This window comes from Bombus huntii, chromosome 12, assembly GCF_024542735.1.
Source record: "Bombus huntii isolate Logan2020A chromosome 12, iyBomHunt1.1, whole genome shotgun sequence".
Lineage (NCBI taxonomy): Eukaryota > Metazoa > Arthropoda > Insecta > Hymenoptera > Apidae > Bombus > Bombus huntii.
Genome location: NC_066249.1, coordinates 5,528,311 through 5,554,379, shown reverse-complemented (window position 1 = coordinate 5,554,379; position 26,069 = coordinate 5,528,311). Strand labels below are relative to the sequence as shown.

The 26,069-nt window shown below is 41.9% G+C and overlaps 3 protein-coding genes across 14 annotated transcripts in view; 2 read left to right on the top strand and 1 right to left on the bottom strand.

Moving 5' to 3' along the window:
* LOC126871688 (solute carrier family 12 member 4) overlaps nt 1–10,897 on the top strand; it is a 100,872-nt gene extending 89,975 nt beyond the window's left edge. For 5 of the 6 annotated variants that reach the window (XM_050630752.1, XM_050630756.1, XM_050630758.1 and 2 more), the window contains 11 exons: nt 972–1,232; nt 1,305–1,490; nt 1,700–1,935; nt 2,016–2,203; nt 2,283–2,444; nt 2,550–3,988; nt 4,172–4,279; nt 4,432–4,485; nt 5,154–5,485; nt 5,563–5,702; nt 5,807–10,897. In XM_050630752.1, coding sequence (XP_050486709.1) covers nt 972–1,232; nt 1,305–1,490; nt 1,700–1,935; nt 2,016–2,203; nt 2,283–2,444; nt 2,550–3,988; nt 4,172–4,279; nt 4,432–4,485; nt 5,154–5,485; nt 5,563–5,702; nt 5,807–5,898 — 3,198 coding nt within the window. In that variant the 3' untranslated portion in view covers nt 5,899–10,897. The remainder of the gene's footprint in view (nt 1–971; nt 1,233–1,304; nt 1,491–1,699; nt 1,936–2,015; nt 2,204–2,282; nt 2,445–2,549; nt 3,989–4,171; nt 4,280–4,431; nt 4,486–5,153; nt 5,486–5,562; nt 5,703–5,806) is intronic. The other variant, XM_050630754.1, reaches the window with a different exon arrangement.
* A 408-nt stretch (nt 10,898–11,305) lies between these two features.
* LOC126871750 (PRKC apoptosis WT1 regulator protein-like) lies at nt 11,306–18,357 on the top strand. 6 transcript variants are annotated; one of them, XM_050630943.1, is made up of 10 exons: nt 11,306–11,510; nt 11,626–11,683; nt 11,825–11,973; nt 12,047–12,176; nt 12,320–12,446; nt 12,946–13,053; nt 13,174–13,214; nt 13,313–13,357; nt 13,737–13,893; nt 13,986–18,357. In XM_050630943.1, exons 3-10 carry the CDS (start codon nt 11,838–11,840, stop codon nt 14,169–14,171), a joined length of 930 nt encoding a protein of 309 aa, XP_050486900.1. In that variant the 5' UTR covers nt 11,306–11,510; nt 11,626–11,683; nt 11,825–11,837; the 3' UTR covers nt 14,172–18,357. The 6 variants fall into 6 exon arrangements, with proteins under 6 accessions (XP_050486900.1, XP_050486897.1, XP_050486896.1 ...); XM_050630940.1 differs by having other exon boundaries at nt 11,626–11,724; XM_050630939.1 differs by having other exon boundaries at nt 11,626–11,733.
* Nucleotides 15,716–26,069, bottom strand: part of LOC126871718 (dual specificity protein phosphatase 10) — a 66,610-nt gene continuing 56,256 nt past the window's right edge. For both annotated transcript variants that reach the window (XM_050630841.1, XM_050630842.1), the window contains 2 exons: nt 23,849–24,241; nt 15,716–19,513 (listed from right to left, as the gene is read on the bottom strand). In XM_050630841.1, the coding sequence (XP_050486798.1) occupies nt 19,200–19,513; nt 23,849–24,241 (707 nt within the window). In that variant the 3' untranslated portion in view covers nt 15,716–19,199. The remainder of the gene's footprint in view (nt 19,514–23,848; nt 24,242–26,069) is intronic.

Sequence of the window (26,069 nt, the reverse complement as noted above, 5' to 3'; positions counted from 1 at the left end):
GGACGGGATGAAATTTCCTCCCAGTATCGTCTTTCCTCTGTCACACTGAATATTTATAATCCGGTATCTTCTTTTAACCGCTCCTCGACCTGTTTTCCTGCTAACGAAGACAAACCAGACGACGTGATAACGAATGTTGGAGACTTTCACTCTTTCGAAACATTAATAACTTCGAAAGTTTGAAAACTGTACGACTTCATAAAGCTAAAAGCTTTCTTTTCTATTTACGGACACCCTTAGAAACGTAAAAGCCAATGTATTGCAATTTATCAATTTATAGAATTATATAACGCTTATAATGAAACTTAACGTCGTAAGTAGAATAGATAGTACGAGCTCAGCCAATTGCCTAAAAGCAAATTGTTCGATTCTTCAAATTACCATTGTAAAGTATGAACGTTTACGAAACAAAGTAGTAGAAAAGTACGCGCCTGATCAGACCGACTTAAATATATCAGCCAGCTTTCTTCTCGATTCTTAATATCTTTTTAACTCTAAATTGGAATCATAGATCTAAACTGAATCGTTATTTATTTTTGAAATAAAAGCTTTATTAATAGAAGCTTTAATTAACGCTTTATATTTTATACGACACGGATCGTAAATGAATTTATCACGTAAGATATTGCAGAGTATAAATTAAAATGGGCTCACCTTCGTGTTGGAAATATTAGAGATAATGTTCTGTCTGAATCTCATAGCCTGTTACGGCCAGCTTATGTTTCCAAGAAATTGGGCTGCCTGTGTATCAGGTGGAAACAGTTTCAAAGCGATCCAATTAACCAGATGTTTCACGCTAGCCTGACCATTATCGGGGCTTTTAATATGCTTGAACTTAAGCTGTTCAAATTGTGCATTCTCCCCTAGATGTTACAGCGTACTCTCTGAAAATCTGACCATTTTTATATCATTCTCCTAAATTTGACATCGATAAGGAACAAGATACTATAAACCGATTTTCTTCCTTTCAGGAAGAGATGGAAGTCCGCCCTCGAATCTCTACGCTCCTCACCCGCCTGTCGGATTACAGCAACACGATTCCAGCTGCAACCGATCCGGACGCCAAACCTTCGCCTGTTCAAAGTGGAGCACGAATGGGTACCTTGATCGGTGTCTTTTTGCCCTGCATCCAAAATATCTTCGGTGTTATTCTCTTCATTCGTTTGACTTGGGTCGTTGGGACGGCAGGCGCCATTCAAGGTTTCTTCATCGTGCTATGTTGTTGCTGCGTGGTGGGTATCGATAGAACGGCGACGGAGCTTTCTTTAATTATATACGATGTTTATATTTCTCTGTCCACGTAGACAATGCTGACCGCCATCAGCATGAGTGCCATCGCGACCAATGGTGTGGTACCAGCCGGAGGATCCTACTTCATGATATCCAGAAGTTTAGGACCAGAATTTGGTGGTGCTGTGGGAATGCTCTTCTACACGGGTACCACCTTAGCTGCTGCCATGTACATTATCGGTGCTGTTGAAATTGTCTTGGTAAATTTATAATTCTTCCCTTTGGGATTCAGAAACTCTCAACATGAAAGAGTGTTAATTGATCGTGTTAGGAACTTATCGAAATGCAAAGGATTAAAACTTCCCTCTAGCAACCACAAAATAGGATTCCGTTTCATCTTATCGATCTCTCATACACTTTAACCAAAAATCTCTCTACCAACTGAAAGTAAACGCTTCGTCTGTCGTAGACTTACATGGCGCCGTCGCTCAGTATATTCGGTGACTTCACCAAAGACCCAAGCATCATGTATAATAACTTCCGAGTATACGGGACGTGTCTACTTATGGTAATGGGCACCATCGTGTTCATCGGCGTCAAGTTCGTCAACAAGTTCGCCACGGTCGCCCTAGCCTGCGTTATCCTCTCCATCGTGGCCGTCTATGTCGGCTTATTCTACAACATCTACGGCAACGAGTCCCTCAAGTACATAGACATACAATTAATCCTCGTTGCACCAAATTCCCTTCCAAACAACTTCACCAACGTTCTTGTCTGCATTCCAGGATGTGTATTCTTGGCAAGAGGTTGTTAAAGGATATCAATGTACTGACCGAATGCAATAAAAACGTCAGCGGAGTTCTTCATCAAATTTACTGTGGAAACAGCACTACCAAGTGTGATCCTTACTACGTGGAAAATAATGTGACTATCGTGAATGGGATTCGCGGGTTGGCCAGTGGTGTATTTTTAGGTAGGCACCTTCGAACATGATCTTTCAGTGGCCTGCAAATGGAGGATTATATTAAGCATATTGGTTTTATGGCGTTTAGAGAACATATGGAACAGTTTCCAAGACGAAGGCCAATTGATTGCCTATGGAAAAGATCCCAAGGACATGGACCAAATGGCTACGTCTTCGTATAACCAGATCCAGGTCGATCTTACCACTACCTTCACCATTCTCATCGGTATCTTCTTCCCTTCGGTCACAGGCAAGTTGTAACGAAGTTTCCTATCGTTTCTAGGAATCTTGCAACATCGAAGATTGAACACCAACGTGACTAAAGCGTTTAGTTACTGTTATATGTTGTTCACAGGAATCATGGCTGGTTCCAATAGATCGGGTGACCTCGCAGACGCTCAGAAATCTATTCCCATCGGCACTATTTGCGCCATTTTGACAACCTCGACAGTGTACCTATCCAGTGTCTTGCTTTTTGCCGGTACGGTAGATAACCTTCTACTTCGAGACAAGTTTGGACAAAGTATCGGTGGCAAACTGGTGGTAGCGAACATGGCCTGGCCCAATCAGTGGGTCATCTTGATCGGCTCCTTCTTATCCACCCTCGGTGCTGGTCTCCAATCTTTAACAGGCGCTCCGCGATTGCTTCAAGCCATCGCCAAGGATAGTATCATTCCTTTCTTGACTCCCTTCGCCACCAGCTCGAGTCGCGGAGAACCTACGAGAGCTCTGCTATTGACGATCATCATCTGTCAGTGTGGCATTCTCCTTGGCAACGTCGACTACTTGGCTCCCTTGCTATCCATGTTCTTCCTGATGTGTTACGGCTTCGTGAACCTGGCCTGCGCTCTACAGACTCTTCTCAGAACACCAAATTGGAGACCAAGATTTAAATACTACCACTGGAGTCTTTCATTCCTCGGTCTGTCCCTCTGTATCGCCATCATGTTCATGACCAGCTGGTACTATGCTTTATTGGCCATGGGAATGGCTGGGTGCATTTACAAATATATCGAATACTGCGGCGCTGAAAAAGAATGGGGTGACGGGATCCGTGGTCTGGCTCTATCCGCCGCTCGTTATTCTCTTTTAAGATTAGAAGAAGGACCACCTCATACGAAGAACTGGCGGCCACAGATTCTCATCTTGGCCAAACTGACGGACGATCTGGTGCCCAAGTATCGCAAGTTATTCGCGTTTGCCAGTCAGCTGAAGGCTGGTAAAGGTCTCACGATCTGCGTCAGCTGCATTGGCGGAGATTACATTCAAAACACTGGTAGGATTCTGGCTGCAAAGGTGAATCTGCGCAAAACGATGGGAGAGGAGAAGGTGAAAGGATTCGTGGACGTATTGGTTGTCAGGGACGTTGTCGATGGACTTAGTTCTTTGATCCAAACGACTGGATTGGGTGGAATGAAGCCTAATACCGTGATCCTTGGCTGGCCCTATCGCTGGAAACAGTCGCAGGAGGAAAGGAATTGGAGGGGATTCTTGCAGACCGTCAGAGCAGTCGCGGCAGCCAGGATGGCTCTTTTGGTGCCTAAAGGAATTAACTTCTTCCCTGACTCGACGGAGAAAGTGGTGGGAAATATCGATGTCTGGTGGATCGTTCACGATGGTGGTCTCTTGATGTTGTTACCATTCCTGCTGAAGCAACATCGCACATGGAAGAATTGCAAAATGAGGATTTTCACCGTAGCACAGATGGAGGATAATTCTATCCAGATGAAGAAAGACTTGAAGAAGTTCCTATACGATTTGAGGATCGAAGCTGAGGTGGAGATCGTTGAGATGGTGAGTTGTGTATCTTAACCCTTCTTAATACTCTTTTGATTAATCGTCGATAGAGAGTTCGATGGAACAAAGTTGTCTAAGTCCATCGTTCGAAAGAACCAAATGCGGAAACGAATATGGCAACTCTAATTCATTATGCGCGACTAATTGTTTTTATTATTCATTTAATGGTAATATTCATAGATGGATTCCGACATATCGGCGTACACGTACGAGCGAACCTTGATGATGGAGCAGAGGAACCAGATGCTGCGGGAGTTGCGGCTGAACAAGAAGGAGTCCCTAGGAGTGGTAAGTGACGAGATCGCGAAACCGATGAACAACCATAAGCAAAAAAAAAATGCAATGTGTATATGTAGTATAAGATCTGCCTATATGTGTATATATATATTACGATTACTGATCGGTATGTGTCTGTTTGTTGCGTGCTCGTCACGGATAAGGTGCAGACATTGGTGGACTTCAACGAGGTACCCGCTGAAGAAAATTTACCTCTGGTTTGTCAGAAAATTCCCGGAGTTCCTTCGTCTGTTTATCCCCTTTATATTTGTGTCTACTATGACCAAGACACACACGAGTGTCATCCACGAATCCTCGTTTCCAACTTTCGTAACAAAAAAGAAAATCACATTTCACTTTTGATCGATTTCATTCGCATTGACCAACTTACACATGTACATACGCCATACATACAAAAGCGATAATATAACGTTCGACTCGAATTAACTCACTTCCATATCGAGAAAATGAACTCTTGGAGGTGACGTAGGAATCGGCGCTCCAGAATATACACGATTCCTCGCCGGTTAATCGATCGAATTATAATATTATATCTGCCTGTCTATCTCTTTTTCTCTGACTCGCAACGTTTTGATTTGGAATACTGCTGCAATGGATCCCTCCACCAGTTTGCTTTCTTGCTTCTCATGACTACGTTTTACAACCGTCTCCGGGCCTCCTGAGAACCTCCAAATGTTTCAGCTTTTGATTGGCACGTTCATAGCCCAGAATGCTTCCATTTAGCGATCGTTCATTTAGTCAGATCATTATAGAGTGCTTTGATGCTAGAGTTAGTCGTCTTTTCCGACACACTTTGACTGTCTCCTGCTACTCGGGACATGGTAGTTGGTCGCAGATTCATTGATACTTGATCAACGTGATACAGGTACAGGCGATCGTGGACCATCACCACAATGTTGACGTGAAGATTGCCACCAAGGTGAGATTCCAAGAGCCTGGAAGCCAAAATCCAAACGCGGTGGACGAGGCGCAGGAGAAACTGGTGCAAGAGACGGAGGCGAGTAAAGAGGGAGAGCCAGGAGAAGTTAACGAAACCGGAGAGGAAGCCAAGGAGGTCAACGAGGAGGAAGCAAAATTAATTGGTGGATCGCCGAAACAGGAGAACAAGGATAACACGGAAAACACGGAGAAAGAAGCAAAAGAAAACGAGGAGAAGAAAACTGATAGCCCGGAGTCTAAGAAACCTGCAATTACACCGTGAGTAATCACGATATAACGACTCGTTAAATCCAATAGAGATTCTCTGTTGAAAAAATGGTTGATGATGACTTCAGGGACGAGGGCAACGTAAGACGTATGCACACTTCCATCAAACTGAACGAGGTGATCGTAAAGAAGAGCAAAAACGCTCAGTTAGTCATCCTGAATCTTCCTGGACCACCAAGGGACACCTCAGTGGAACGTGAATCAAACTGTATCCTTTCTATATTTGACACTTGAATAACAGATGCTTCTTGCCTCTCTGTTGTTCCTGCTCTTTCCTTCTTTCTTTTCATTTCCTTAATGAACGCACCATAGACATGGAATTCCTAGAGGTTCTTACCGAAGGTCTGGAGAGGGTGCTGATGGTGCGTGGTGGCGGACGAGAGGTTATCACCATCTACTCGTGAACTAGATCGGCTGCAATCGAAGTAATCGCCTCGCGACAGCGGAAATCTAGTTTAATTCTGAAAGACCTAAACGACTTCATCCTACGGAACACGTTGCTCTTGTGCCATTGTCTGAGCAGTCACTTGCGTTGCGCGTTGTGAACACACATTCATACACACACACACAGTAATAGCCCGGCTAATCGGATGAAAAGTACTGGATACAGATCAACGACGCTGTTTCCGCGGATACCAAACCGGGCACCAACGTACCCGCTTCGAGAACGTTAGTTGTTATACGGTAAAGAATAGAAAAGAAACTGACCCTCGACGAGAAGGCCAAAAGTGACATGCCAAAGGATAAGATAAATTCCTTCGAATGAATTTCACGCGTAAACTAGGAAACGTAGGATCTATCTTATTTTACACTCGTCCCTTTTCTCGATGAGGCTAGAGACTTTAAAATACAAAAAGTGGTTTTTATCCGTGTCACACGTGTTACACGTGCGACCACCCAACAGACAGTTAGCACAGAGGGCTGCACACAGAGCATACTTCGACCTTGACATTATACAATCGGATTCTCAAAACAGTGTTTCAGAGAGGAAAGATAGAAAAACAAAGCGGAGCGTATTTTTACGTCGCTAAGACAACGTTTCGATCTTCAATCGACGGAAACCAAGGAAATCGAAAGGGAAATACGGAAGGTCGAATCAAAGAAGAGACAGATACGTCTCGAGAATAAAGAAACAAAAGTATAATTCACTACGATACGACTCCGACGATTATATTCCCATTTGAAACTGAAATCAAAATTTTTGGTCCGAGGCTAAGATCGAAGCATCTACGAAAACCACTGCCAGAATACTTTCTAAATGCTTCGCGTTTAACCAAAGACGCGAGAGGCTCATTTTTCTACACGCATTGTCGTTATAGAGAGTATAATAGATATGTATAATTCTACTGCTTATAGATGAACTTAGGGTAGCCTAGGATAGCGCGGTGAAGTACGCCGACGAGCAGTGGCGCCTGCGTTTGCGCGAATATCCGCGCGCGTTTTGCGCCTACGTGGCGAAAGTTAGGACGAACGTTGCCAGCGTTGAACGATTTTATGCGGACGCAGAACTGAAAATGTATCTGAAAATGTGACAAAGAGAATGTGGCAAATCCATATCTTAATTAATGAAATAAATATTATTGAAATTAACCACACTATTGTCAAAGAAATAGTAACAAATTTTTGACGTATAAAGAAAAGTACGTCACTGCCAGAAAAAAAAAAAAGAATATTCTCCAAACTGTTATTTAAGATTGTGTACAAGTATCAATGGTAACGAGATCGATGCAGAAAAAGAAGTTCAGACTTTCGGTGTGTTAGAAACAAAGTATAGTGCTAAGGTATTCTTGAAATTACTAATTTATATCACTTAACATCGATACGACGTCAGGATTCTAATAGCAATACGAGTTCACAGTTTACTTAAAATTACGAATCCGTATCACTACATCGCTATGAAACATAGATCTACTTACGATTAAAGAATTCTAACGCTAAATGTCCTAAGGAAAGTATATATATACATATATATACATTATATATATATCTATATATAATATATATATATATATCGCGAAATCTTTTTCGAGTTATTAATTCGTATTCTTCGTATCGATATTAACACGAGGAATTAGCAATAGTAGTACTATCCATAGAGTTGAAGTTTCTTAATGTACTACAAAGAAAAAAAAAAAATATTCCGCGAAAGTCTTAAGACATACTAATCTATCATAGATGATCGATGTAACATCAGTGATTGATCTATAGCACTAGAATCCAAACTTTAAATGATAAAACGGATCTATTAAATGCATCGGTAAACCTAAAACGTTAGCAATAAATTGCTAGCACAAGGACGCACAATGTGAGCATCAATGTGAAGAAAAAATTTCTCTTTTCATTCATCGTTTTATATATAATACATATCTATACATATATATGTATGTATATATATGTATATATATATGTATATATTTCACTATACTAAATCTGAAAACTGTTCGGCACCTCGACATTGCGTCCCCATAAAAGTTCAAACCGTAGCGTTTACTTCCAACTAGCGCCGCGAACGACAAACGGAGGAAACACGGCGAGTATTCACGCATCTCCTACCTACAGGACTGAAATTCGTTCTTTCCATTGTACTTCTCAACCTCTTGCGCGTTGAAATCTTCGTCTAGGTTCGCGTTTACACTGTCCAAGGCCTACCGGTTCGATTCACGGCTCTAGTACGTCTATGTAAGTATGTAAAGGGAGTGCATTCGTGCGTGCGCGTCTTACGCGTGTAACCATCACGGTGATAACCTTAAAAAGAAGAACGCGTTCACGGTATCGCCTGCATAGAGTCACAGAATGAACGAACGGTGAATGCCAAAAATAAATGAGTCACATTTTTCGCGAGGATCTTTAACCGACTTTCATCAAAGGATAGCGTGTAGCGTTGTAATCTGTCGCATTTAAGTGTCGTGTGCATGTCACATTTCATACGCGGCGCGAAATTCTGCCGTATCTCATTTTTAGATAGGCACTATCTATGTATATGTATATATATACATATATATATATATACACATGAATATAAATATACTTATATGTACATGACGTATAGTTTATCTACAAAATAAGAGAAAGAAAAAGTTGACGAACAAAAATCTTTTAAAAAAAGAGTGGAGTAATCACGTTCGAGTGTGCAACTTTTACTATGCTCGTCAATACACACTATGTCTACTTAATTGAAAGCCGCAGACAAATCGCGGTTCCGGATGATGTTTATCGAAACAAGAGAGTCGAGCACTCGACGAACCTTCATAATCACTTACAGTCGGCTAGGACACAATGCATGGAAGTTATACTGTTCTTTTCTTCGTTCGTTACGTTTGACGCTGTACAAGTATTTTAAAGAATGAATTGAGGATTTTCGTATTCATGTAATCGGATAATGAGGAATATGATAGCGTCCTACGAGTTTTTATTTCATTAATATGAACGACATATGTAATCTTATTGGTTGACTGTTGCAGCCTACTGCATCGATCTGATAATCCATAAAATCGTATTTACCAGCAAATGAATTTATTGTTAGAATGGGACCGAAATGAGCGAGATTTTTTTATTGTCCATTCTTAAGCCTGAACTAGTTTTTGAAACATTTTGTATACAGACTCAAATATAAAGTCGTCGAAAGAAACATAAAGATTTAAGAAAAAAATGGAACAAGCGAAATTACCAGGCCTATATCTAATATGTAAAAGATTTAGAGAACCAAATTAGATACGTTAATTGTACGAGAGCGTCACGTATAAAAATGAAATACGTTTCTTTATCTACCTCATCGTCAACATGCGTTGAATCAAGTGAGAAAGGAAAGAAGAAGCAGTTCCAAGAACCAATAGGACTGTTTCCAATTGCGATGAAGAAAAGAAAGAAAAAATGGATAGTCCATAGCCGATGGACGAGAAAAGACGGCGAAGGTTCGTGAGACGCTCCCTCTGTCTCTATGTATCGTCCACAATGTTGTGACATGTACTTTCTAATTTTAATACGTTACTCACTTGTCGATTACCATATATTTTATGTGTACTTGCCTATCTGATAGGCATCGGCACCGCATAGTTTATACGAGACGTGTTGACTATGAGAAAAGTTTATCGCGAGAGTAGAGAATGGAAGTCAAAGAAAGATAATAACAGTGAAAGAGGAGGAGAATTATAAGAGAGAAAAAAGGGAGATAAACGGTAAACGTGTTGTATATAAATAGGGGTAGACTTCAGGAGAAAGAGAAAGCGAAAAATGAAAAAGTGATTGGTATGGATCTAAGAGACATGGTTCAAATAGAAATAGAAAGAAAACAAGAGAGAGGAGAAACATCTTTTTCATAGATCAAACAGTATTGCAGCGTATTCTGCTGTCGCTTTAATATTTTACTATGTTGTATTTACTGGAAAATGCACAATTGACCATATGGACACGGACATACATATGTACACGTTACGTAAGCATAAGAAGAGAAAGAAAATATTAAGGAAGGAAGAATATATATATTATATATATGGAAAAGAAGTATATGGATATATATATAAACCTGCGAGCTTGGCATTTGTCGGAGATTTATCGTGTGTCGTTGTAGCGATGCGGTTCGTTGTGAACGGGCCCCGCGTCTGGTTTAAATCACCTCTAGGCTGTGAGATGCGAGCTAAGCAGCAGAGAAACTTGCTCGAGACCTCAATCATATGTGTCAAATCAAGCGTCAGATACTATATACATACGTATATACTTTTAAATCTTAATATCTCGTTTAAAAAAAAGGGGAAAAAAGAAAAAAAATACACCGAATCTAGCCCTCTTAAAGAAAAAAAGAAACCAAAGTCTACTCTCGCTCGTGGCGACACCACTTAGTTTTTTCTCCTCACATACACAACATACACACACATGCGTATACACATACATACACAAATTTAGAGTTCGAGTTACAAGAAGCGAAAAAAACAAACATTAAGAAAAAGAGAAAAAGAAGAAAAAGATGTATAAAAGCGTAAGAGAGGAACTGCGTGCTTCCGATACACGAAGCGGAAGTTACACGTTAGCCGTTGAAGAGCAAATGACAAAGGAAAGAGAGGATATGGAAGAGGGAAAGAGAGTGCGAGATGGTGCATTATAAAATGAATATATGTATATATAGATATGCACATATACAGATTCTATACATATGTGTATATATGTATATATGTATATAGGAAAGAAATATAAGATATATTTGTAGATACAAACACTTTAGCCATCTGGTTAGCATATGTAATAGAGTCAATACTGTGAAAAAAATTACCTATAACTTTACCCCCTATACCCTTTTAGATTATAGACGACGATGAGTACTTGTAATTAACTTATGGAAGATGAAGTATAATGAATGAAGAAACTATATCTGCGATCAGATCGATTCAATAAATAAACGACATACACCTATTCAGTGTTTACTATCTTTCTTGCATAAATCATTTTCCGAATCATTCCTTTCTTCTTTTTTTTTTTGAAAACTTAAATTCTCTATCAGATAAAATATGTCTATTATTATCTGTTCTTGGTTTCTGAAAGATGTAAATCTTTTAATTTTTAAATACCAACTACAGACTAAAACTTTCGATACAATAAAATATAGTGCAACGTGTTTCTTGTTTTAAATCCTTGAAATATTCTTAAACGGTAAACTTTTTTATGTATAGTTGAGCAAAGTTTTTGAACATATTTATTTTTCTTTCCTTATCTTTCTTAACTAGTAACTTTGTACGCTTCTGTCACTATATCGCGTTTAGTGATTTTCCAAGTTATTTACCTATCTAGTGACATTTCACGTTGTAGCGATCATTGCCCTAGTGACATTGAATTTACGCATTGGAGATTGTGCTTTAGCAGAGGTGTATGAACGATCGATATGCCTATCTATCTTTGAACTATGTAATCGTACAGGCCATACGTGTTTATAGATGTTTCAATGGTTGACAGCTGTCAATTGCACATAGGTTGGTAGTGAGTCACGACATTGGCAGTGGAACTAGGTGAAGACTACTCACCTCGACAGGTGACTAATACCTTAAGAATTGCTCTTTGTTTCCTATTGAAGTTGTGTTATCATCTTATTGCGCACGCACTTGCTCGTAGTTAATAGCGGTTCATGCCTTGTGACTTTCCCTTAGACAAACTTAATCAAGCACTCGCTTTTTGGCCTCCAAATATCGTGCTGGTCCAACATAGGTATCGCACATCATCACCTACTCTTTTGTTCAAATGTCCAGGTATTTTTTGTAAGAGCCCTTTTTTAATTCTTTTTGCGCAGTTTTTTATAATCGCCTATCATCATCAAGTCAAGTTCAATTCTGCTACTTTATTTCCCAGCGATATAACCGGCATGGCGTCCAGCTCCGTCAGCCAGGAGGATTTTGACAATGACTTCGAGCTAACATCCAGGAGGTCTAGGATCAGAACTGCAAGGGCACGGGTCGTTCCACCCAGGGCAGGAGACTCATCTTCCATAAACTTTCAAAGTAACGATATATGTTCATTGTTTTGTTACTTTGTGCTCTACGATGCTTTATATTCAATTGCCTTTGTTCGTAGAGGGTGCACAGAATGTAGAAGAATCTCAAGGTGTGTGTGACACGAGTTCAAACAGTGTGCTTCCACCTGAACATGAGAATCAACAGAATAAACCAATAATGAGGAAACAGGACAAACGAGTGACTGGCCGGTGAGTAAATAAAAGGGTCGTCGTTTAAGTAAGGTATTCGTGGGAAGAAGTTTTCGCTAAGCACAAGTGTCTTCTAAATACGACTAAGTAGATCCAGCATAGAGTTTGCGCGGTTTGTTAACAATTTCTGGATCTGGTTCTAGTGTCTTTAGTGTCGTATCCTGTTTGCACAGGCCAACGCACATAAACAAGGGAAAGCAGCAACGCGATCGACGGAAGCTTCGAGAGAAGAGACGAAGTACCGGAGTAGTACATTTGCCATCAACGGAGGTTTGTCACTGTTTCCAGTCACGTTAAGGACCCAAAATCTTAATGACTTCTCGCGGCAATATCCCGGATTTTAAAATAAGGATTTCTCTTGCACCTATACTCATCTGATAAAAATCTTTTAATCATTTCTGTATCTTGCATGACAAATTTAGAGCTGTTTTACTTATATTCGTTACAAAGGATCCTTTGATCAATTATTTTGAATCGATACCTGAGATGAATATTTTAGTTCGTCTGCAAAAGAATTTGTTTTTCAAACGTATATTTGGTGTTCTCGATTTCTGTGGGAAATGTCTTGCGCGAATGTATCTTTCTAGAAGATCATACTAGACACACACGGAATGTATGACAAAGTAGTATTGCACTTAGAAACTGCTTACCGCGTTCTTCTAGCGTTAATCGCGTTTGGCCGCGAGCGTTAACGGATATTGGTAAAAGTTTTGTGTGCAAACCCGTTCATACTCCGCAATGTAATTTCGTTAGCCACTTAATTCTACAGAGTACAGGAGGTAGTACAGGAGAAGATGAAGAAGATCTTAGTGGCACTTGTCTTGAAACTAAACACAACACACACCACAATGAGTTCCTAGATCATGAACTCATAGAAGTAAGTGCGTGTGATTTTCACTTCTTAAGAAAGATATTTCGTTATTTATTTCGAACACGGTCAAAAGTCGATCGTATGTAAACGAGACTACCTATGTATGTCAAACTACGCATGTTTCAGGAACGGACAGCAAAAATGTTTACTCAAAGGCGAAATAAAAGGTATAAAACACTGAGATATCTTATTACGGTAGTAAACTATATATAGTGCTTTAGTGAAATTTAGTAGTCATTTGTAATAAACTGCTACTGCTTTTTAGGCATTACCGTACTTCCTACAGGTCATGTATAAATAGGCACAGTTGGTAAGTGCTACTGTACGTGACTATGTACAATTAGGCACGACCTGTACGAAGTACGGTAGAGCTAGTAGATTCTTTTAAAAACGAGCCTGCGTATTGTAACGAGTACCGTAAGTCCTTTGTACACATTTTTTACAACGATATAGAAATAATAAGAATCGCGTAATGTCTCACTGATCTCATACTAATCGTATTTCATGTTACACTAAAGCGTCAACTAATTAACTCGAAAACAGTACAAATATAGGGTAAACGATATATATAATTGTCATCAAACATTACGATATTAAGGGTCGTGCCTAATATAATATCATAGACAGTCCAATACCGTGTATAACCACGTACGTTCACTAATATATCAAAATTACCCATTTAATTTTAGCCACTCCGATTTGGAGGCAGATGACGAGGAATTCGATTCCTTGAATCAGTCTGACAGTGTCAATCAGTCAGATCATGGAAATCACGAGCCACAAGCTTCCGTAAACACCGTCAATCAACCAAGACTGTCTACGCCAACAGGAGATAATCCACACGAAGTATTTTTTCTTTTTTTTATTGGAATATTTCATCTAACAAATAAAACGAAACAACTCACAAACTCGTACGATATTCTGTTTAAAACTTTCAGTTGATAGAACGAGCGCAAGAAGAAAATAGAAGGTTGCTGTCTCTCCTGGAGGATCGGGATCACAAGATAATGACCCTTGAAGCTCGGCTGCTTCAACAGCAGCACGAAATGACCATAGAAAGGGAACGGCTTCGTGAAGAGAATGCCGCGTTAATCCGTGCTATGGCAGCCCTGGCGAGTAATTAACTCTCCTATTCGCGAAACAGTCCGATCTATCAATTCTATAGCCGATTCTCAAGAACTTGCGGATCACCAATTAAGAAAAGCTATATATATATATATATGTATAGACACATATACATATACATATATGCCGATAGTTTGTAAGTAATTGTGAATTTACTTGTTAATAATAGCTGAGAAGATTGCGAAGCGATTTTAAAAAGAGAAACGATTATCTGTTACTGATTTACGCTGTTAAAGAATCAGGGTAAGTTACGCAGTATAAACATAAAATCGCAGTATCAACTATAATCATTCTTGCAGCAAGCAATAGATCGTCGAGTACGAACAAGTAATTATATTTATCCGCTTCACTGGTAGTGCTTCATTTACGGGAATTTTTCTTTCGTAGCGGAAAGAGACAAGCTATTTTGCGCGTTCGCATAGAATCGATATCTAATCTTGAACGATAAGTTCGAGCAAATATGTTTTTTCGCGATGTAACAACCCAACGGAATAAAAGGTGCTCCGATTTGTTATGTCATTGATTTTAAAGCAGAGAATGTGCAAAGTAAATATTGGAAATTTTATGTCTGAAAATACTTAAGACTCTTAGAGTATCGTTTTTGCGTAGTATTTATTATAACTTGAGTTATACGTTGTCTGTTTTATACTCGAATGGATCTATTGGTAACGTAGTTACTCCACGTAAGACTTTTTACCTATGAAAAATGTTTGCTTCGTCGCGCAATTATATTGGCGTAATGGTAGTACAAGGGCGTAATACAAACCTCTATAAAATTAGGCGCGATCTGTGCAGAACGTGTAAATAAAACAGCACAAAGCTGGCAATTCCTTATCGATTACCTATGCATTTAATTCGAAGAAACGATAGGTTTTTCGCATTTCCAGCCACCGATAGAACGAAACAGAACGAAACATAACGAACAGGGGTATGAGAAAACGAAGAAGCAGCAAACAAGTTCAGTATGACCCCTAAAATTGCTATTGCTATTGCTATTATTATTAGCTATACCGTTACAATCTAATATTTACATACCTACAGCGAAACGTAACTATATAATATTTAGAAAGCAGGAGACTGAGAATGCGAGTACATTGTGCATGTGAGCGAACAGAATCGAGAGAAAGTAATAAGATCGAATTTGTATTTACACACTTGATCGTGTGCACAATCATATTTTTCTCTGTCAAGACGCCGTGCCGAATAACAAGGAAAAAAACAACACGAAGAGAACGTGTTTACTTATTAAGTTTATCGTGCATATTTTTCAATTTGTTTCGGTAGTCGATTGGAATATTATTTCGATTCCTTCTTGAAAATGCATGTAGAGAAGAATACTCGGTCTAAGAAGATTAACCGATTCCATCGCGAGAATTTGGAAACTTTATTATATTCGAAATTCGATATTTTCTGTCTAAATAAACATTTTCTTAATAACTGTATCTTTTATATCACATCTGTCCATTATAGATAGAATCCTGCTGCTCTTCCATTCTTTTGTTATTCCATTGTTAATGTACTGAAAGAATATCTCGATAAAGCGTGCGGTTTATACTTTTATTCATAAAATAACTAAATTTTGATATGATACAATAGTTGTCCTCGCGTATCCACAATTACTTTAGGCTATATTTATATAACTGTACATTGAAAAACAAAAAAGGTATCCGATCGTACGGCGATGTTTCCGCAAAAAAATTGTCAACTCGGTGCAGCATCTACTAAACCATCCCAAGAAATGTGTGTACGCGAACCTTAACATGTTTATACCGATGTAGAAGGACACGAGCAATAAAAGGGTAAATCGATCTACGATAAATAGTAATTGTTAAGGGCTCGGTTCTCGTGCAAAGTAGAACTGCATAAGCAAGAGTCCAAATTATGAGCGGCAAGATGGTGTTAGGAACTTGTTCGACCGCCTGACATTAGTTACTACTAGTAGTTCTATCTTCCAAGCTATCTTAATTGCGATAGAGTGGTGTAATGTGACAAGGCCGTCTAGCAACCTTACGACTCTCTGCTTTTACCAGTTCCAGTACAAAATTACACCGAGCATTAATTTTATCACCACACGACAACTACAGCTATTTATCGTAAATCGACATACATTTTATTGTCAAAGTTCTTCCACAACCTAGTAAACGTTACATATGTATCGTACATTCTCACGACGCAACAGGTACTACGGCCGTAGCTTTCTGCTTCTTTCTTTCTATCGAATATAACTCTCTTTTTATTTATTACATGACGTTGATCGGTCTCTCTCTCTCTCTCTCTATGCGAATCCCTTCGTGATCGCTCGTGTGTCTTTGCTCGGTGAATATTTACAATATTATTCGCTAATGCTTTTTACAAGTTCTACATGAAGCCTAACGGCGCCCAACTATTATAGGAGATGCGAACAGAAATTGTTCCCTTCGAATGTGACATCGTTCTTCGCGATCTACAAGAAACGGAAAAAAAGGAAAAGAAAAAGGAAAGAATACAAGGCGACATTTCTTTGATATGTACCGTTTCCTCGAGAGAATTTGAAGGAACTTGCTCTGCCTCGTTATGCTATACATACACACACACATATACATATATAATATATCGATATAACGTGAACATATATGTATGACGCGAACCTATATATTTTACTTTTCACGCACAGCAGGTCTCTTTTTCTCTTGTCGAGCTTTTATTGTCAACAGTTTGAGTCTCTCTAACGTAGAAAGGCATATCGGTTAAGCGACTTTTTTTTTTTTTTTGAACAGCTGCTCGGTTTGATTTAACAGCGGCGATTGTCGTGTCGTACAGTTATTTTGTACACGTTTCGTATATTTTATTTCTTTACGTTTAATCAACGTCCTATGTAGGCCGTTGCTCGAGGTATTTCGACGATTAAAGCGAACTGCGCGCACGATTGTTTTAGTTTCCCGGTGATTACGCCGAATGATCGATATTCACTCCGCCGATTCTTAAGAAGGAAATGAGGATCGCCCGTTTTGCGATTTCAGACAGCAGCGATTAGAAGTTAAGATATACACGCGTCTCTAACGACGCGTGCCACGCGAGGAAATACGCTTTTCCTTTCTCATAATACTTTTACCGCTAACACAGACCAAGTTCTTAGTCGAGAAATTTCACTTCGTGTGGCACAATTCGCCTGGGACTGCACGCACATCGATATCAAACAATCTTCGAATACAACGATCCTGTCCGATTAAAATGAAATACGATTGCTTGAACCGTCGTGCTTCACCGCCAACAACATCCGTTTAATCCATTTTTAACTTCTGTCGTTATTTAGATTAGCGATTCGTTTGGAAACGTTCGTGTCGCGCAACAAGTAATTCGACGAATCTTGACGAAAGAGCAAAACGGAGGAATTTTCGAGCGATGCATATTATTTGAATTCGATGTTTGTTCAGCGAGCAGAACGGTCTAAAGTATCTTCGATCCGCACGTCGTCGTGCGTTAACATTTACTTGTTACGTACGAAATCGAGAAATGCTAATAATTTTGGTTACTACGTAAAACTTCAACCGGAAGGTTGAAACTCGTCGAATCCGAACTAAAAATCCGCGTGGTGGCATGTTAATTACGCTTTTAAAATCGCATGTTTGTCCCTCGAGTTGTCGACGTCGTTCTTATATTATCTTAATTAGTTGGCGGGGGATATTTGAACTTTCTCCCTCTCTCTCGCTCTCTCTTTCGCACCTTACATATCATCAACATCATCATTATCATAATTATCATCAGTTACATCCCAACAAACGACTAGATCACGATGGTTGGATCTCAACCAGATCCTTAAATGCTACGGAGCTCGTGGTTAAGCTAATTTCGGTTAACGATATATTATTTTATCAAATATAAACCACTTCGCTATCGAATAAAGTAATATTACGAATACAGAGATACAAATAGGCAAAAGGCAAAAACGCAAACATAGTTATTATTGATCTCAATTGACGTACATTCATCCCACCTTTTTAACTGTTCGTTTACGCACGCGCGTCTGTCTCTCCATGGCAAAGAGATAATTCCGCAAGATAGCCCGGACGCAATTGCTCGATGCTTCTTCGATAGAATTGAACGCAACACACCCGAAAACAGAAGGATCGCGGCCAATTAAATTAAACGAGAAAACTTCACATTAAAAAAAAAAAAAAAAAAAAAAAAAGAAACAGAAAGATAAAATCGGTTTCGTAAATTACAAACGCGTAGATCTTTCCAAGAAAAGTGGAATATCGTGTATCATCGTGTTAAAATCAAATGTACATACTCTCGCTACTGCAATCGACTACGCAAGAAACAAAAAAATATTCGCGACGATTTCCTCCGACGAACGCGCTTCTTACCACGTATATATTTTGTACCAATAAAAACTACGGAACACTGTCGCGTAAGTACATCGCGTACGAAACGTCCCTCTATACTTTCCTCTTCTTTCGCGTATAAATAACTCGCAACGCGGACGAGCTCGCGTCGTTGACAAACGTATACGGTAAGAAACTCGTTCATTAGACGTACACAAAGTTGGTCCTCCGGTTTCAGAATGGAGGGCGACGCGTACACAACGCCGCCGATCTTCTTACTTTTGTTTCGCATCTTCCTTCGCCATTCGAAAGTCAACAACGCGTTCTCTCTTTCTCTCTCTATTTCTCTCTCTCTATCTCTTTCTGTTTTAGAACCATTTCATTTTCCAGTAAATAAGTTACTCGATAATAGACATAAAGTGTCTCTCTGTAAATCAGCCTTTCCCGTTTCTAGGGCCGATCGCCAAGGCACGTGTAGCAAGGTATGCTATCCGAGTTCTTCGCACGTGTGTGTGAAACAGGAAGAACGATGACTTCGGTTCGTTTAACGGATATACGTGTACGATATGTGTAGAGTGTGTCTTTCGACCGCGTCCTTGGGTGCGAAACGTCAAGACAGCCTCGCAATCCGCGCGTGGGCTCTTTTTCTTCTTTCTCCGCTGGGACCCGATCGTTACACCAGAGAATCTCGGGTGATGCTCTCGCTTGATGAGTTCGCTCAGCTCAAACGCTGCAACCGGAAGTAACTTCTTCGCTGTTCGGTTGATGAGACCAACGACACTGGTGACAACTCTTCGGTTCTTCCGGGGCTGCAGCCACCCCACCGGACGCCCTTAAACCCTGTTCGAGCTCCAACAATTGTCCCATAAAGTTCAGATTAGGGCTAATGATAGGTCGCGCATTCTTCACAAGCTTGTACGCCTCCACCATAGACAAACCCTTGTGCCGCATTATGTACGCGATGGCGATCGTAGCACTGCGCGACACTCCCGCTTGACAGTGCACTAACACGCTGCTTCCGGCTTTCCGGGCTTCCTCTGTAAGGGAGAAATAAAGGTACGGTTACTCTCAAGTGTTTCTCCAGGGTTGCAAGGTCGTTCGTAATAATTAGATCGGATAAGGAAGTATTAAAATGTAATTCGAATTGGCTGCTGCGTTGTTGCAGCGCGTTTCGAACGTACAGCGTCGTCTCGACGAAAATGCTCTCGAGTTAGTTTTCACGTGCTTTTGTAAATCGTGAAACACGCCATGTGTCAGCAATTTTATTTCTTTTCGTACGTAACGAACAACATTTAGATGTTGGACAACTGTTAAAATTCTCTGCTAGTTGGTCTTGCTCTCTACTTTTGCTAAATCAACAAACTTATAGAACTAGTGAAACGATTCGACGAAAGATGGAGCGGCGACGTTCAACGACAATAGAGCGATTCTACTCTGACCCTACTTGTTTCGAAAAAGAGAAACCCAGAATTCGACGGTCACCGACGAGAGTCAGTTTACGTCATTCGGAATTTCTAGGAGACAGTTTACGAGCGGAGAGCAATGGTCCATCGGAGGCCGCGTCGAACGACTCGGGGATCGCATCGTTGTAAAACATCCGAACAAAACCAGCCGTGTAACCCAAACAGGCGATTCGGTTACGTAATGCGGGCAACGCTATCGTATCGCCAATGAGTCATGGCGACGCGCGCCCGTATCTTACGTGACGTACTAGTCGACGTTGCTGCCATCGGTTGGAGGGAAGAAGAGAGAGCATGAGAGTTGCCACAAGTACACGTGCGCAAGCACGAGGATTTCGCGACATCTGTACGGAAGAACGGTCTCGTGGCATTTAATCTTTTTCCTTTTCGAAGAATTCTTCACACATTTCCATTTACCGGACAAACATTTTACACATAGAAACTCGATCAAAGTTAAAAGGCTACGCAAAATGCAATCAGATCGATTCTAGCCAAATAGCAAGCAAGTAGAATATGAAGTAAACGATCGTTGAGAATTATTGCGTTCCAAATATCATCGTTCCGAGCTAACGGGTTCGTGACACGAATGGGGCTAACTGTTAGTACCGATATTCTATCCGAATGGAGTGTTCGTGAAACGAATAAAACAGATTCTGTGCAGAATTGCCACGATCGTTCTCGTGGCCAAACCAACAATTCGTAGATGAGAAAACTAAAATTCCATCTATCGTTGGAACAAATTACCGGAGACAGGCGACAAGATATATCAGCAAGTAGGTGTCGTTTTGAGAAACAGCCGAAAAACGTTCCCCGAGGCCGCGATTAATCGCTAATCCAGACCTCTAAACGGCGATAAGCAGCGCGACTAATCTTATCTGGATACGCATGGAGGGTGGCGTAACAGAAGTAGTTTAGGCAAGCGTTAGTGGAGACACGGGGGTGCATCGGCCCCTAAACGTTACGGATGTGCGCTCGTGTGCGCCTGCAGCGTGTAGACCGTAGACTCGCGGCTGGCATCTGCTATGAGTCACGGCTGACGAATGGCCGGACAGAGACGGAGAAAGCGGCAGAAAATCGGTGTGGCAAAGTGGGGGATTGCGAGAAGGGAGAGTTATAGATAAAGGGAGAAAAACGAGAGTCCGGAAGAAAGGAGGAAGGGGGGAGGAGACCGAAAAGTGGAAGATCTCGGGGACGTACAGATCTGGAAGAACAAACAAAAGGGCTAAAGTCGTCGAAGGGAGTTTAGGTAAAAAAGAAGGGGGGTGAAAATTAGTTGGAAAACGGAGAGGGAACCGTATTTTGGTAACAGAAGGCGCGTGTGTACATACTGACGAAAAGCCGCGACACCTGCCGCGATGTCGAGAATGATACCAGGTTCCGGGAAATGCGGCGTTCTTGTTGCCTTCGCTCTATTTGCTTTCTCCCCTAAAACGACCCGGCTATAATTAACGGCGGAGGTATCGCGTTCCGCGAACGGCTAAATTGTGCGTGTTTTCTGCGCAATCCTATGCGATCAAATGTTAGGGAATTGAACGTACGCGACGAATTTAAACTGTAATTTTAATGCTTCTCGTTACATCGGTAAGCTTATTTGATTGTTTGTAGTTAATTTTTCTTGTTTAAAAGATCTACAGTCAGATTGTAATCGATTGGTCCGCGCGACAACACCGGCCATCGTCGCCGCTACAATTCGTAACCGAATTTACTATGCTGCGCGCTTAAAAATCATGAAATGAATTTCGAAGAGCAAGAGACGAAGAGAAGAAAACCAATCACACCGTTGGACGTTGAATTAATTAAAAAGCATCTGTAACGAACGCAAGTTCTTGAAGTCTCCGTAGATTCACGTAGGCCAGAGAACACGCCTGTCCGAGCCACGAAGGCAACATTTCCAACGGAGCACGTCATCGTGTCACGCTCGTTTTTCCCTCGTCAGAACGGCGCAGTTTGGTGTAACGGAAACAGGGTGTAACCAGCCGTTTCCGGTGGACCATTCACCGTGTGCGAAGACTAGAAGACGAAAGGCTTCCATTCATGAAACCATGAGTCACTGGTGCGCGCGCGTGTGCAAGCGCTCCAACGAATGCACACCCGTGAATCCCCTTCATGGTGCCCCAGTGTCGGCCTTTCGTCTCCCGTGTGTTTATTGCACCACATTCTGCTCCATGCGCGTGAACGTGATGAGGAGCGCGCGCGTTTGTGTACGCGTGTACGTGTATGTGTGTCAGCGCGCGCGCGACAGGGCTCGCAAAGAGGGTCCTACCGAATGCGCAACTGGTGGAATGCTGTACCTGGCCAACCGACCAACACCGTAGGGACTGTTGCGTGAAACGAAGGGCACCTTGGTGCGTTGACCGTTAAGCCGCCTCTTCGACGATGCAGGGCAAACAAAGCTGCGTTGATTCGAACGCTTACTCGAATCGATTTCGATTCGTTTCCAACGTTTGGCAATTTGTCACGCGTTAACGAATCGTCGATGGGTAGCCAACGTCGATTAGAATTTTGCAGAGAAGCAGAGGTGGCATCGATATCGTCGAATATGAAGTTAAATCCGAGTTAAATTAGGATTTTCGATACAGCGAATAATTAATAAGCTTAAGTAGTAAGAGCGTGTAATTGCAGGCAACGAGCAGGACAATGCTCAATTTTATGGCTTCTTGCACGTTCTAACTACGTTATTGCGACTATAATCTTAATTTATTCTTTGGCTCGAGTAGGGGTTGCAGGGCAAGCGGCGTTATGCGATATTTAATTCGGTGGGGTTTGCTCTACGATTCGAAATACGTGGCCAGGTTAGATGGAAAGTTTAACTGGTGGCCGTTCACAAAGGATCACAGCCCTTGGTTCACATCGGCCATAAGGGGAAATAAAATCCGGACCGGTAGAAGGTTCTTCTCCTCGTCTGTCACGGTCCAAGAAGGTCGCTCTATCGTTCAACTTTTTGTCATCTGAACCATCGATTTTTATATCCCTGTTTTAAACGTATTTGCTCTATGCCCTGTAGTCTCACGACCTGCTTGAACAACGAAGAATACGTACTATCGTCTCTTTCAAATTACTATATCTTTCGAAGCTACTCCTACCGATAGATCTAGACTGGATTGGCGCAGATACAAATGGTAACGACGATCATTGCCCGAGGACACACCCAGTCAGCCGAAAGAATTAGTCATCGACAGAGTCCGACATCTCCTCTTTGTGAACGCCCTGCTCGTCGTCGCTCTGTTCGACTCTCACGGTGAATTAAACGCAGCTTCCTCGAATGCTGCGTTCCAACGAGCCGACATATCGCATCGCCGATGCAATTAGACCAATTTACCCTAACCGGTGATCCTCGTATTTTCGTTGAATCACACGCAACAGGTTCGAGAGCGTCAATGGAGCTGCCACGTTCATTCGTCCAATGTCAACACGCGGTTGCAAACTACTTGTGCGTCACCTATACGAATGGTGCTCCGGTTTAATGAATAGAGGCTCGTTTCATTGATCGCGTAGCTGAATCAACAAACTTTTTTCCATCCATATATCGTGAATGTAAGGGGAACGTTCCAGCAACTCGCAGATTTTCAAAAGATCGTCGTACCATCGTTGTTGGTAAACCGACTTACTACGAGCAGCAATACTCGTCACACGGTTCGTGAGTGCTCCAAGAATGTTGATTCCATGGAGGCGGGGTACACCGTTACTCGAGGAGTCCGCACGGAACGTTTCCTCTAATAGGCATCCCCGAGCCATTAGAAAGCAATAGGACTCGATCAAACGAGAAACGTTCTCAGAATTATCTAGAATCTGTTCGTTCGTACACCCGTTCCATCGCTGTTATCTAAGATCCAGTGCGCCGCTATTATCGACGGTAGGTAAATTCCAGCTGTTTCCTCCGTAGACCCTATCGTATCGAGAGTGGACACTCACCGATGAAGTCGAACGCCTCCTCGAAGTACTGTTTAAGGTTCTGATGGCCAGAATCCGAGGCAGGGATTTGTCTGTACGTGATACCCCTCTCCTCGTGATATCCAGGTAGCTGTGAAGTGACATTGAGCACCCTGGTGGCGCCTAACGCACGAAGGAGCTGTAAATCGGCTGCATCTCGGCCATTTCCAAGGTAGAGGAACGGGAGAACCCTGGAGGCTGGATGACTATCGATATCCGCCGGTTGGGGAGTCGGTGGTCCGGATAGACTTAATACCGGACAACCTGGTCCTGGACTGGAACAACCGGCGACCGTTGATGGGCCAGCTGCGACGGTTGGTAGAAGCGTGTCCTCGCAGAGATCCCTGTGCCGCCTATGGAACTCCTTGTGTCCACCTGAAAGTAATCAAAAGGGGTCCGTGTTAGAATGGAGCAGCTTTTGATTTTTAGGCGCGGAGAGTTGGCTGGAAACCTAACGAGACATCAGGGGCGTGGGAACTGGTCTCGAGGGAAGCATCGAGTTACTTTGAAAATACCGATACAGCGACCAGGAGCAGATGGTGCTCGTTCGATCCTGTGATCTTTGTCTATAGTTTCGTTACGTATCCTATTTGTGGTATTTAACTCTCTGTAGGCAAGCGTACTTCTTCGCGCTCTACAAACCCTCCTCGTTTACGTTCAAGTCCCATCGTTTTAACGTTGTTCAGAAAACGTTGTTACGTGTCCTATAACCGCGTTTTTTCCTTCGTTTGCCCGCCGGTACAACGCGGTGATTCAGTCGTGCCGAATCGTATCCTAAAACTGTGTACACAGCGATTTCTCGAGAAACGCGACGAGCTAATAAACGGTTCTCGTAGCAGGTTCGCCATACTTCCGTGTACTGTATCTAAACCTGTACCCTGTACCTCGTACCGACGAGAACATCGAGGAACTGTCTCGGGTGCCTCGAGGGCATTTCTCGATAAATTTAGCACGTTTTCAAAAGCCTAAGAAAGAATCTAGTATCTCTTAATCCGGCATGGTTCGTGTGGTTCTGGAAGCCCTATCGAAGTTGCATTATGAATCTCGGATCTTGACAGTCTTCCAGTCTTAAGAAACGCGGGCTAGAACGATGCAGTGGGGTGCTAAAGAGATTCTGAATACCTAATATACCCCGGAAGTTGTCAAACGCGACAAATTTCTTTAGAATTTTCTTCGAAATGCCTTTACGCACGATTCCTATCCTGTCCTATTTATCATTTACCGATTTACTGTAGGAAACTTCGAGGATCCGACCGTAGAATCTACCAGAGCCTGAGTCGATTAACGCGAAATATCCTGCCGAGCGACGCGTCTGCGAAGCGGAGTAGACGGACGTTGAAATGCAGAGGAGGAAATGAGATAGGAAAGAGGAACCACGAATAAACGGCCGAGGTAAAAATAAAGGAACGTCAGACGCAGAACATCGAAGGGGGAGAAGGAAGAAATGTGGGCTAAAAGTGTCTTCCTCTCCTGACCTGCAGCTCGCAAGGCCTGGCCTGGCTCAACGATGAGTCACTCTTTTCGCCCCCTGCCGTCGCGCCGCCACGGCCGCCAACCCCGTGTGGCGGCTACTGTTGTCGTGGCCGATGATTATTCCGCAGTCGCCGCAACGAAACTTCCTTCTGCGAAGGGAAAGGACGAGGGCAGGAGATCGTACAACGGGGAGGTCCCTCCCGCTTCCGGATTTAATTCAATTTATCACGTTAATTCCTACTTTCTCTTTGCATTTATTACTTTAGACTTTGCACGGTATTGGTGCGAGCGTTGTTCGACGTTGGCCGATCGAATTGGGCGGTGACTCGCGTCGCTGGAAGATCGCTCGATCGACAACGACGCGCGTTACAAACGCGAAATTCCATTTGACATTAAAATGAGAGGATTAAGGTTCAGAGATGCGAGCGATGCGTTATCGACACGCCAGACGTATAAGCGGACGTAATGTAATTCCGTGACCTAGTCTTAAGGCTGTCTGCCGGAAATCGTAAATATAGCGTTGGACACGTCCGACGAACACGTATCGACGACACGAGTGTACAACATGTGTGTCTATTCACGAATGGAACGATATCGTTTTATCGTTGATTTTTCAACGATTTCCCTGCGACGATTCGAAACACGCGTAACGGTTTTCGGTTCTACATAGACGGCTATGTAAACGCGGCGAAACTCGTTATACGATCCACATATTCTTAACAAAGTGGCA

Bases quoted from the DNA above. Each gene is read 5' to 3' on its own strand.
- LOC126871750 (XM_050630939.1), top strand. The intron at 12,447-12,945 runs GTTTGTCACTGT...TTAATTCTACAG, and splicing joins TACATTTGCCATCAACGGAG to AGTACAGGAGGTAGTACAGG. The intron at 13,894-13,985 runs GTATTTTTTCTT...TAAAACTTTCAG, and splicing joins CAGGAGATAATCCACACGAA to TTGATAGAACGAGCGCAAGA.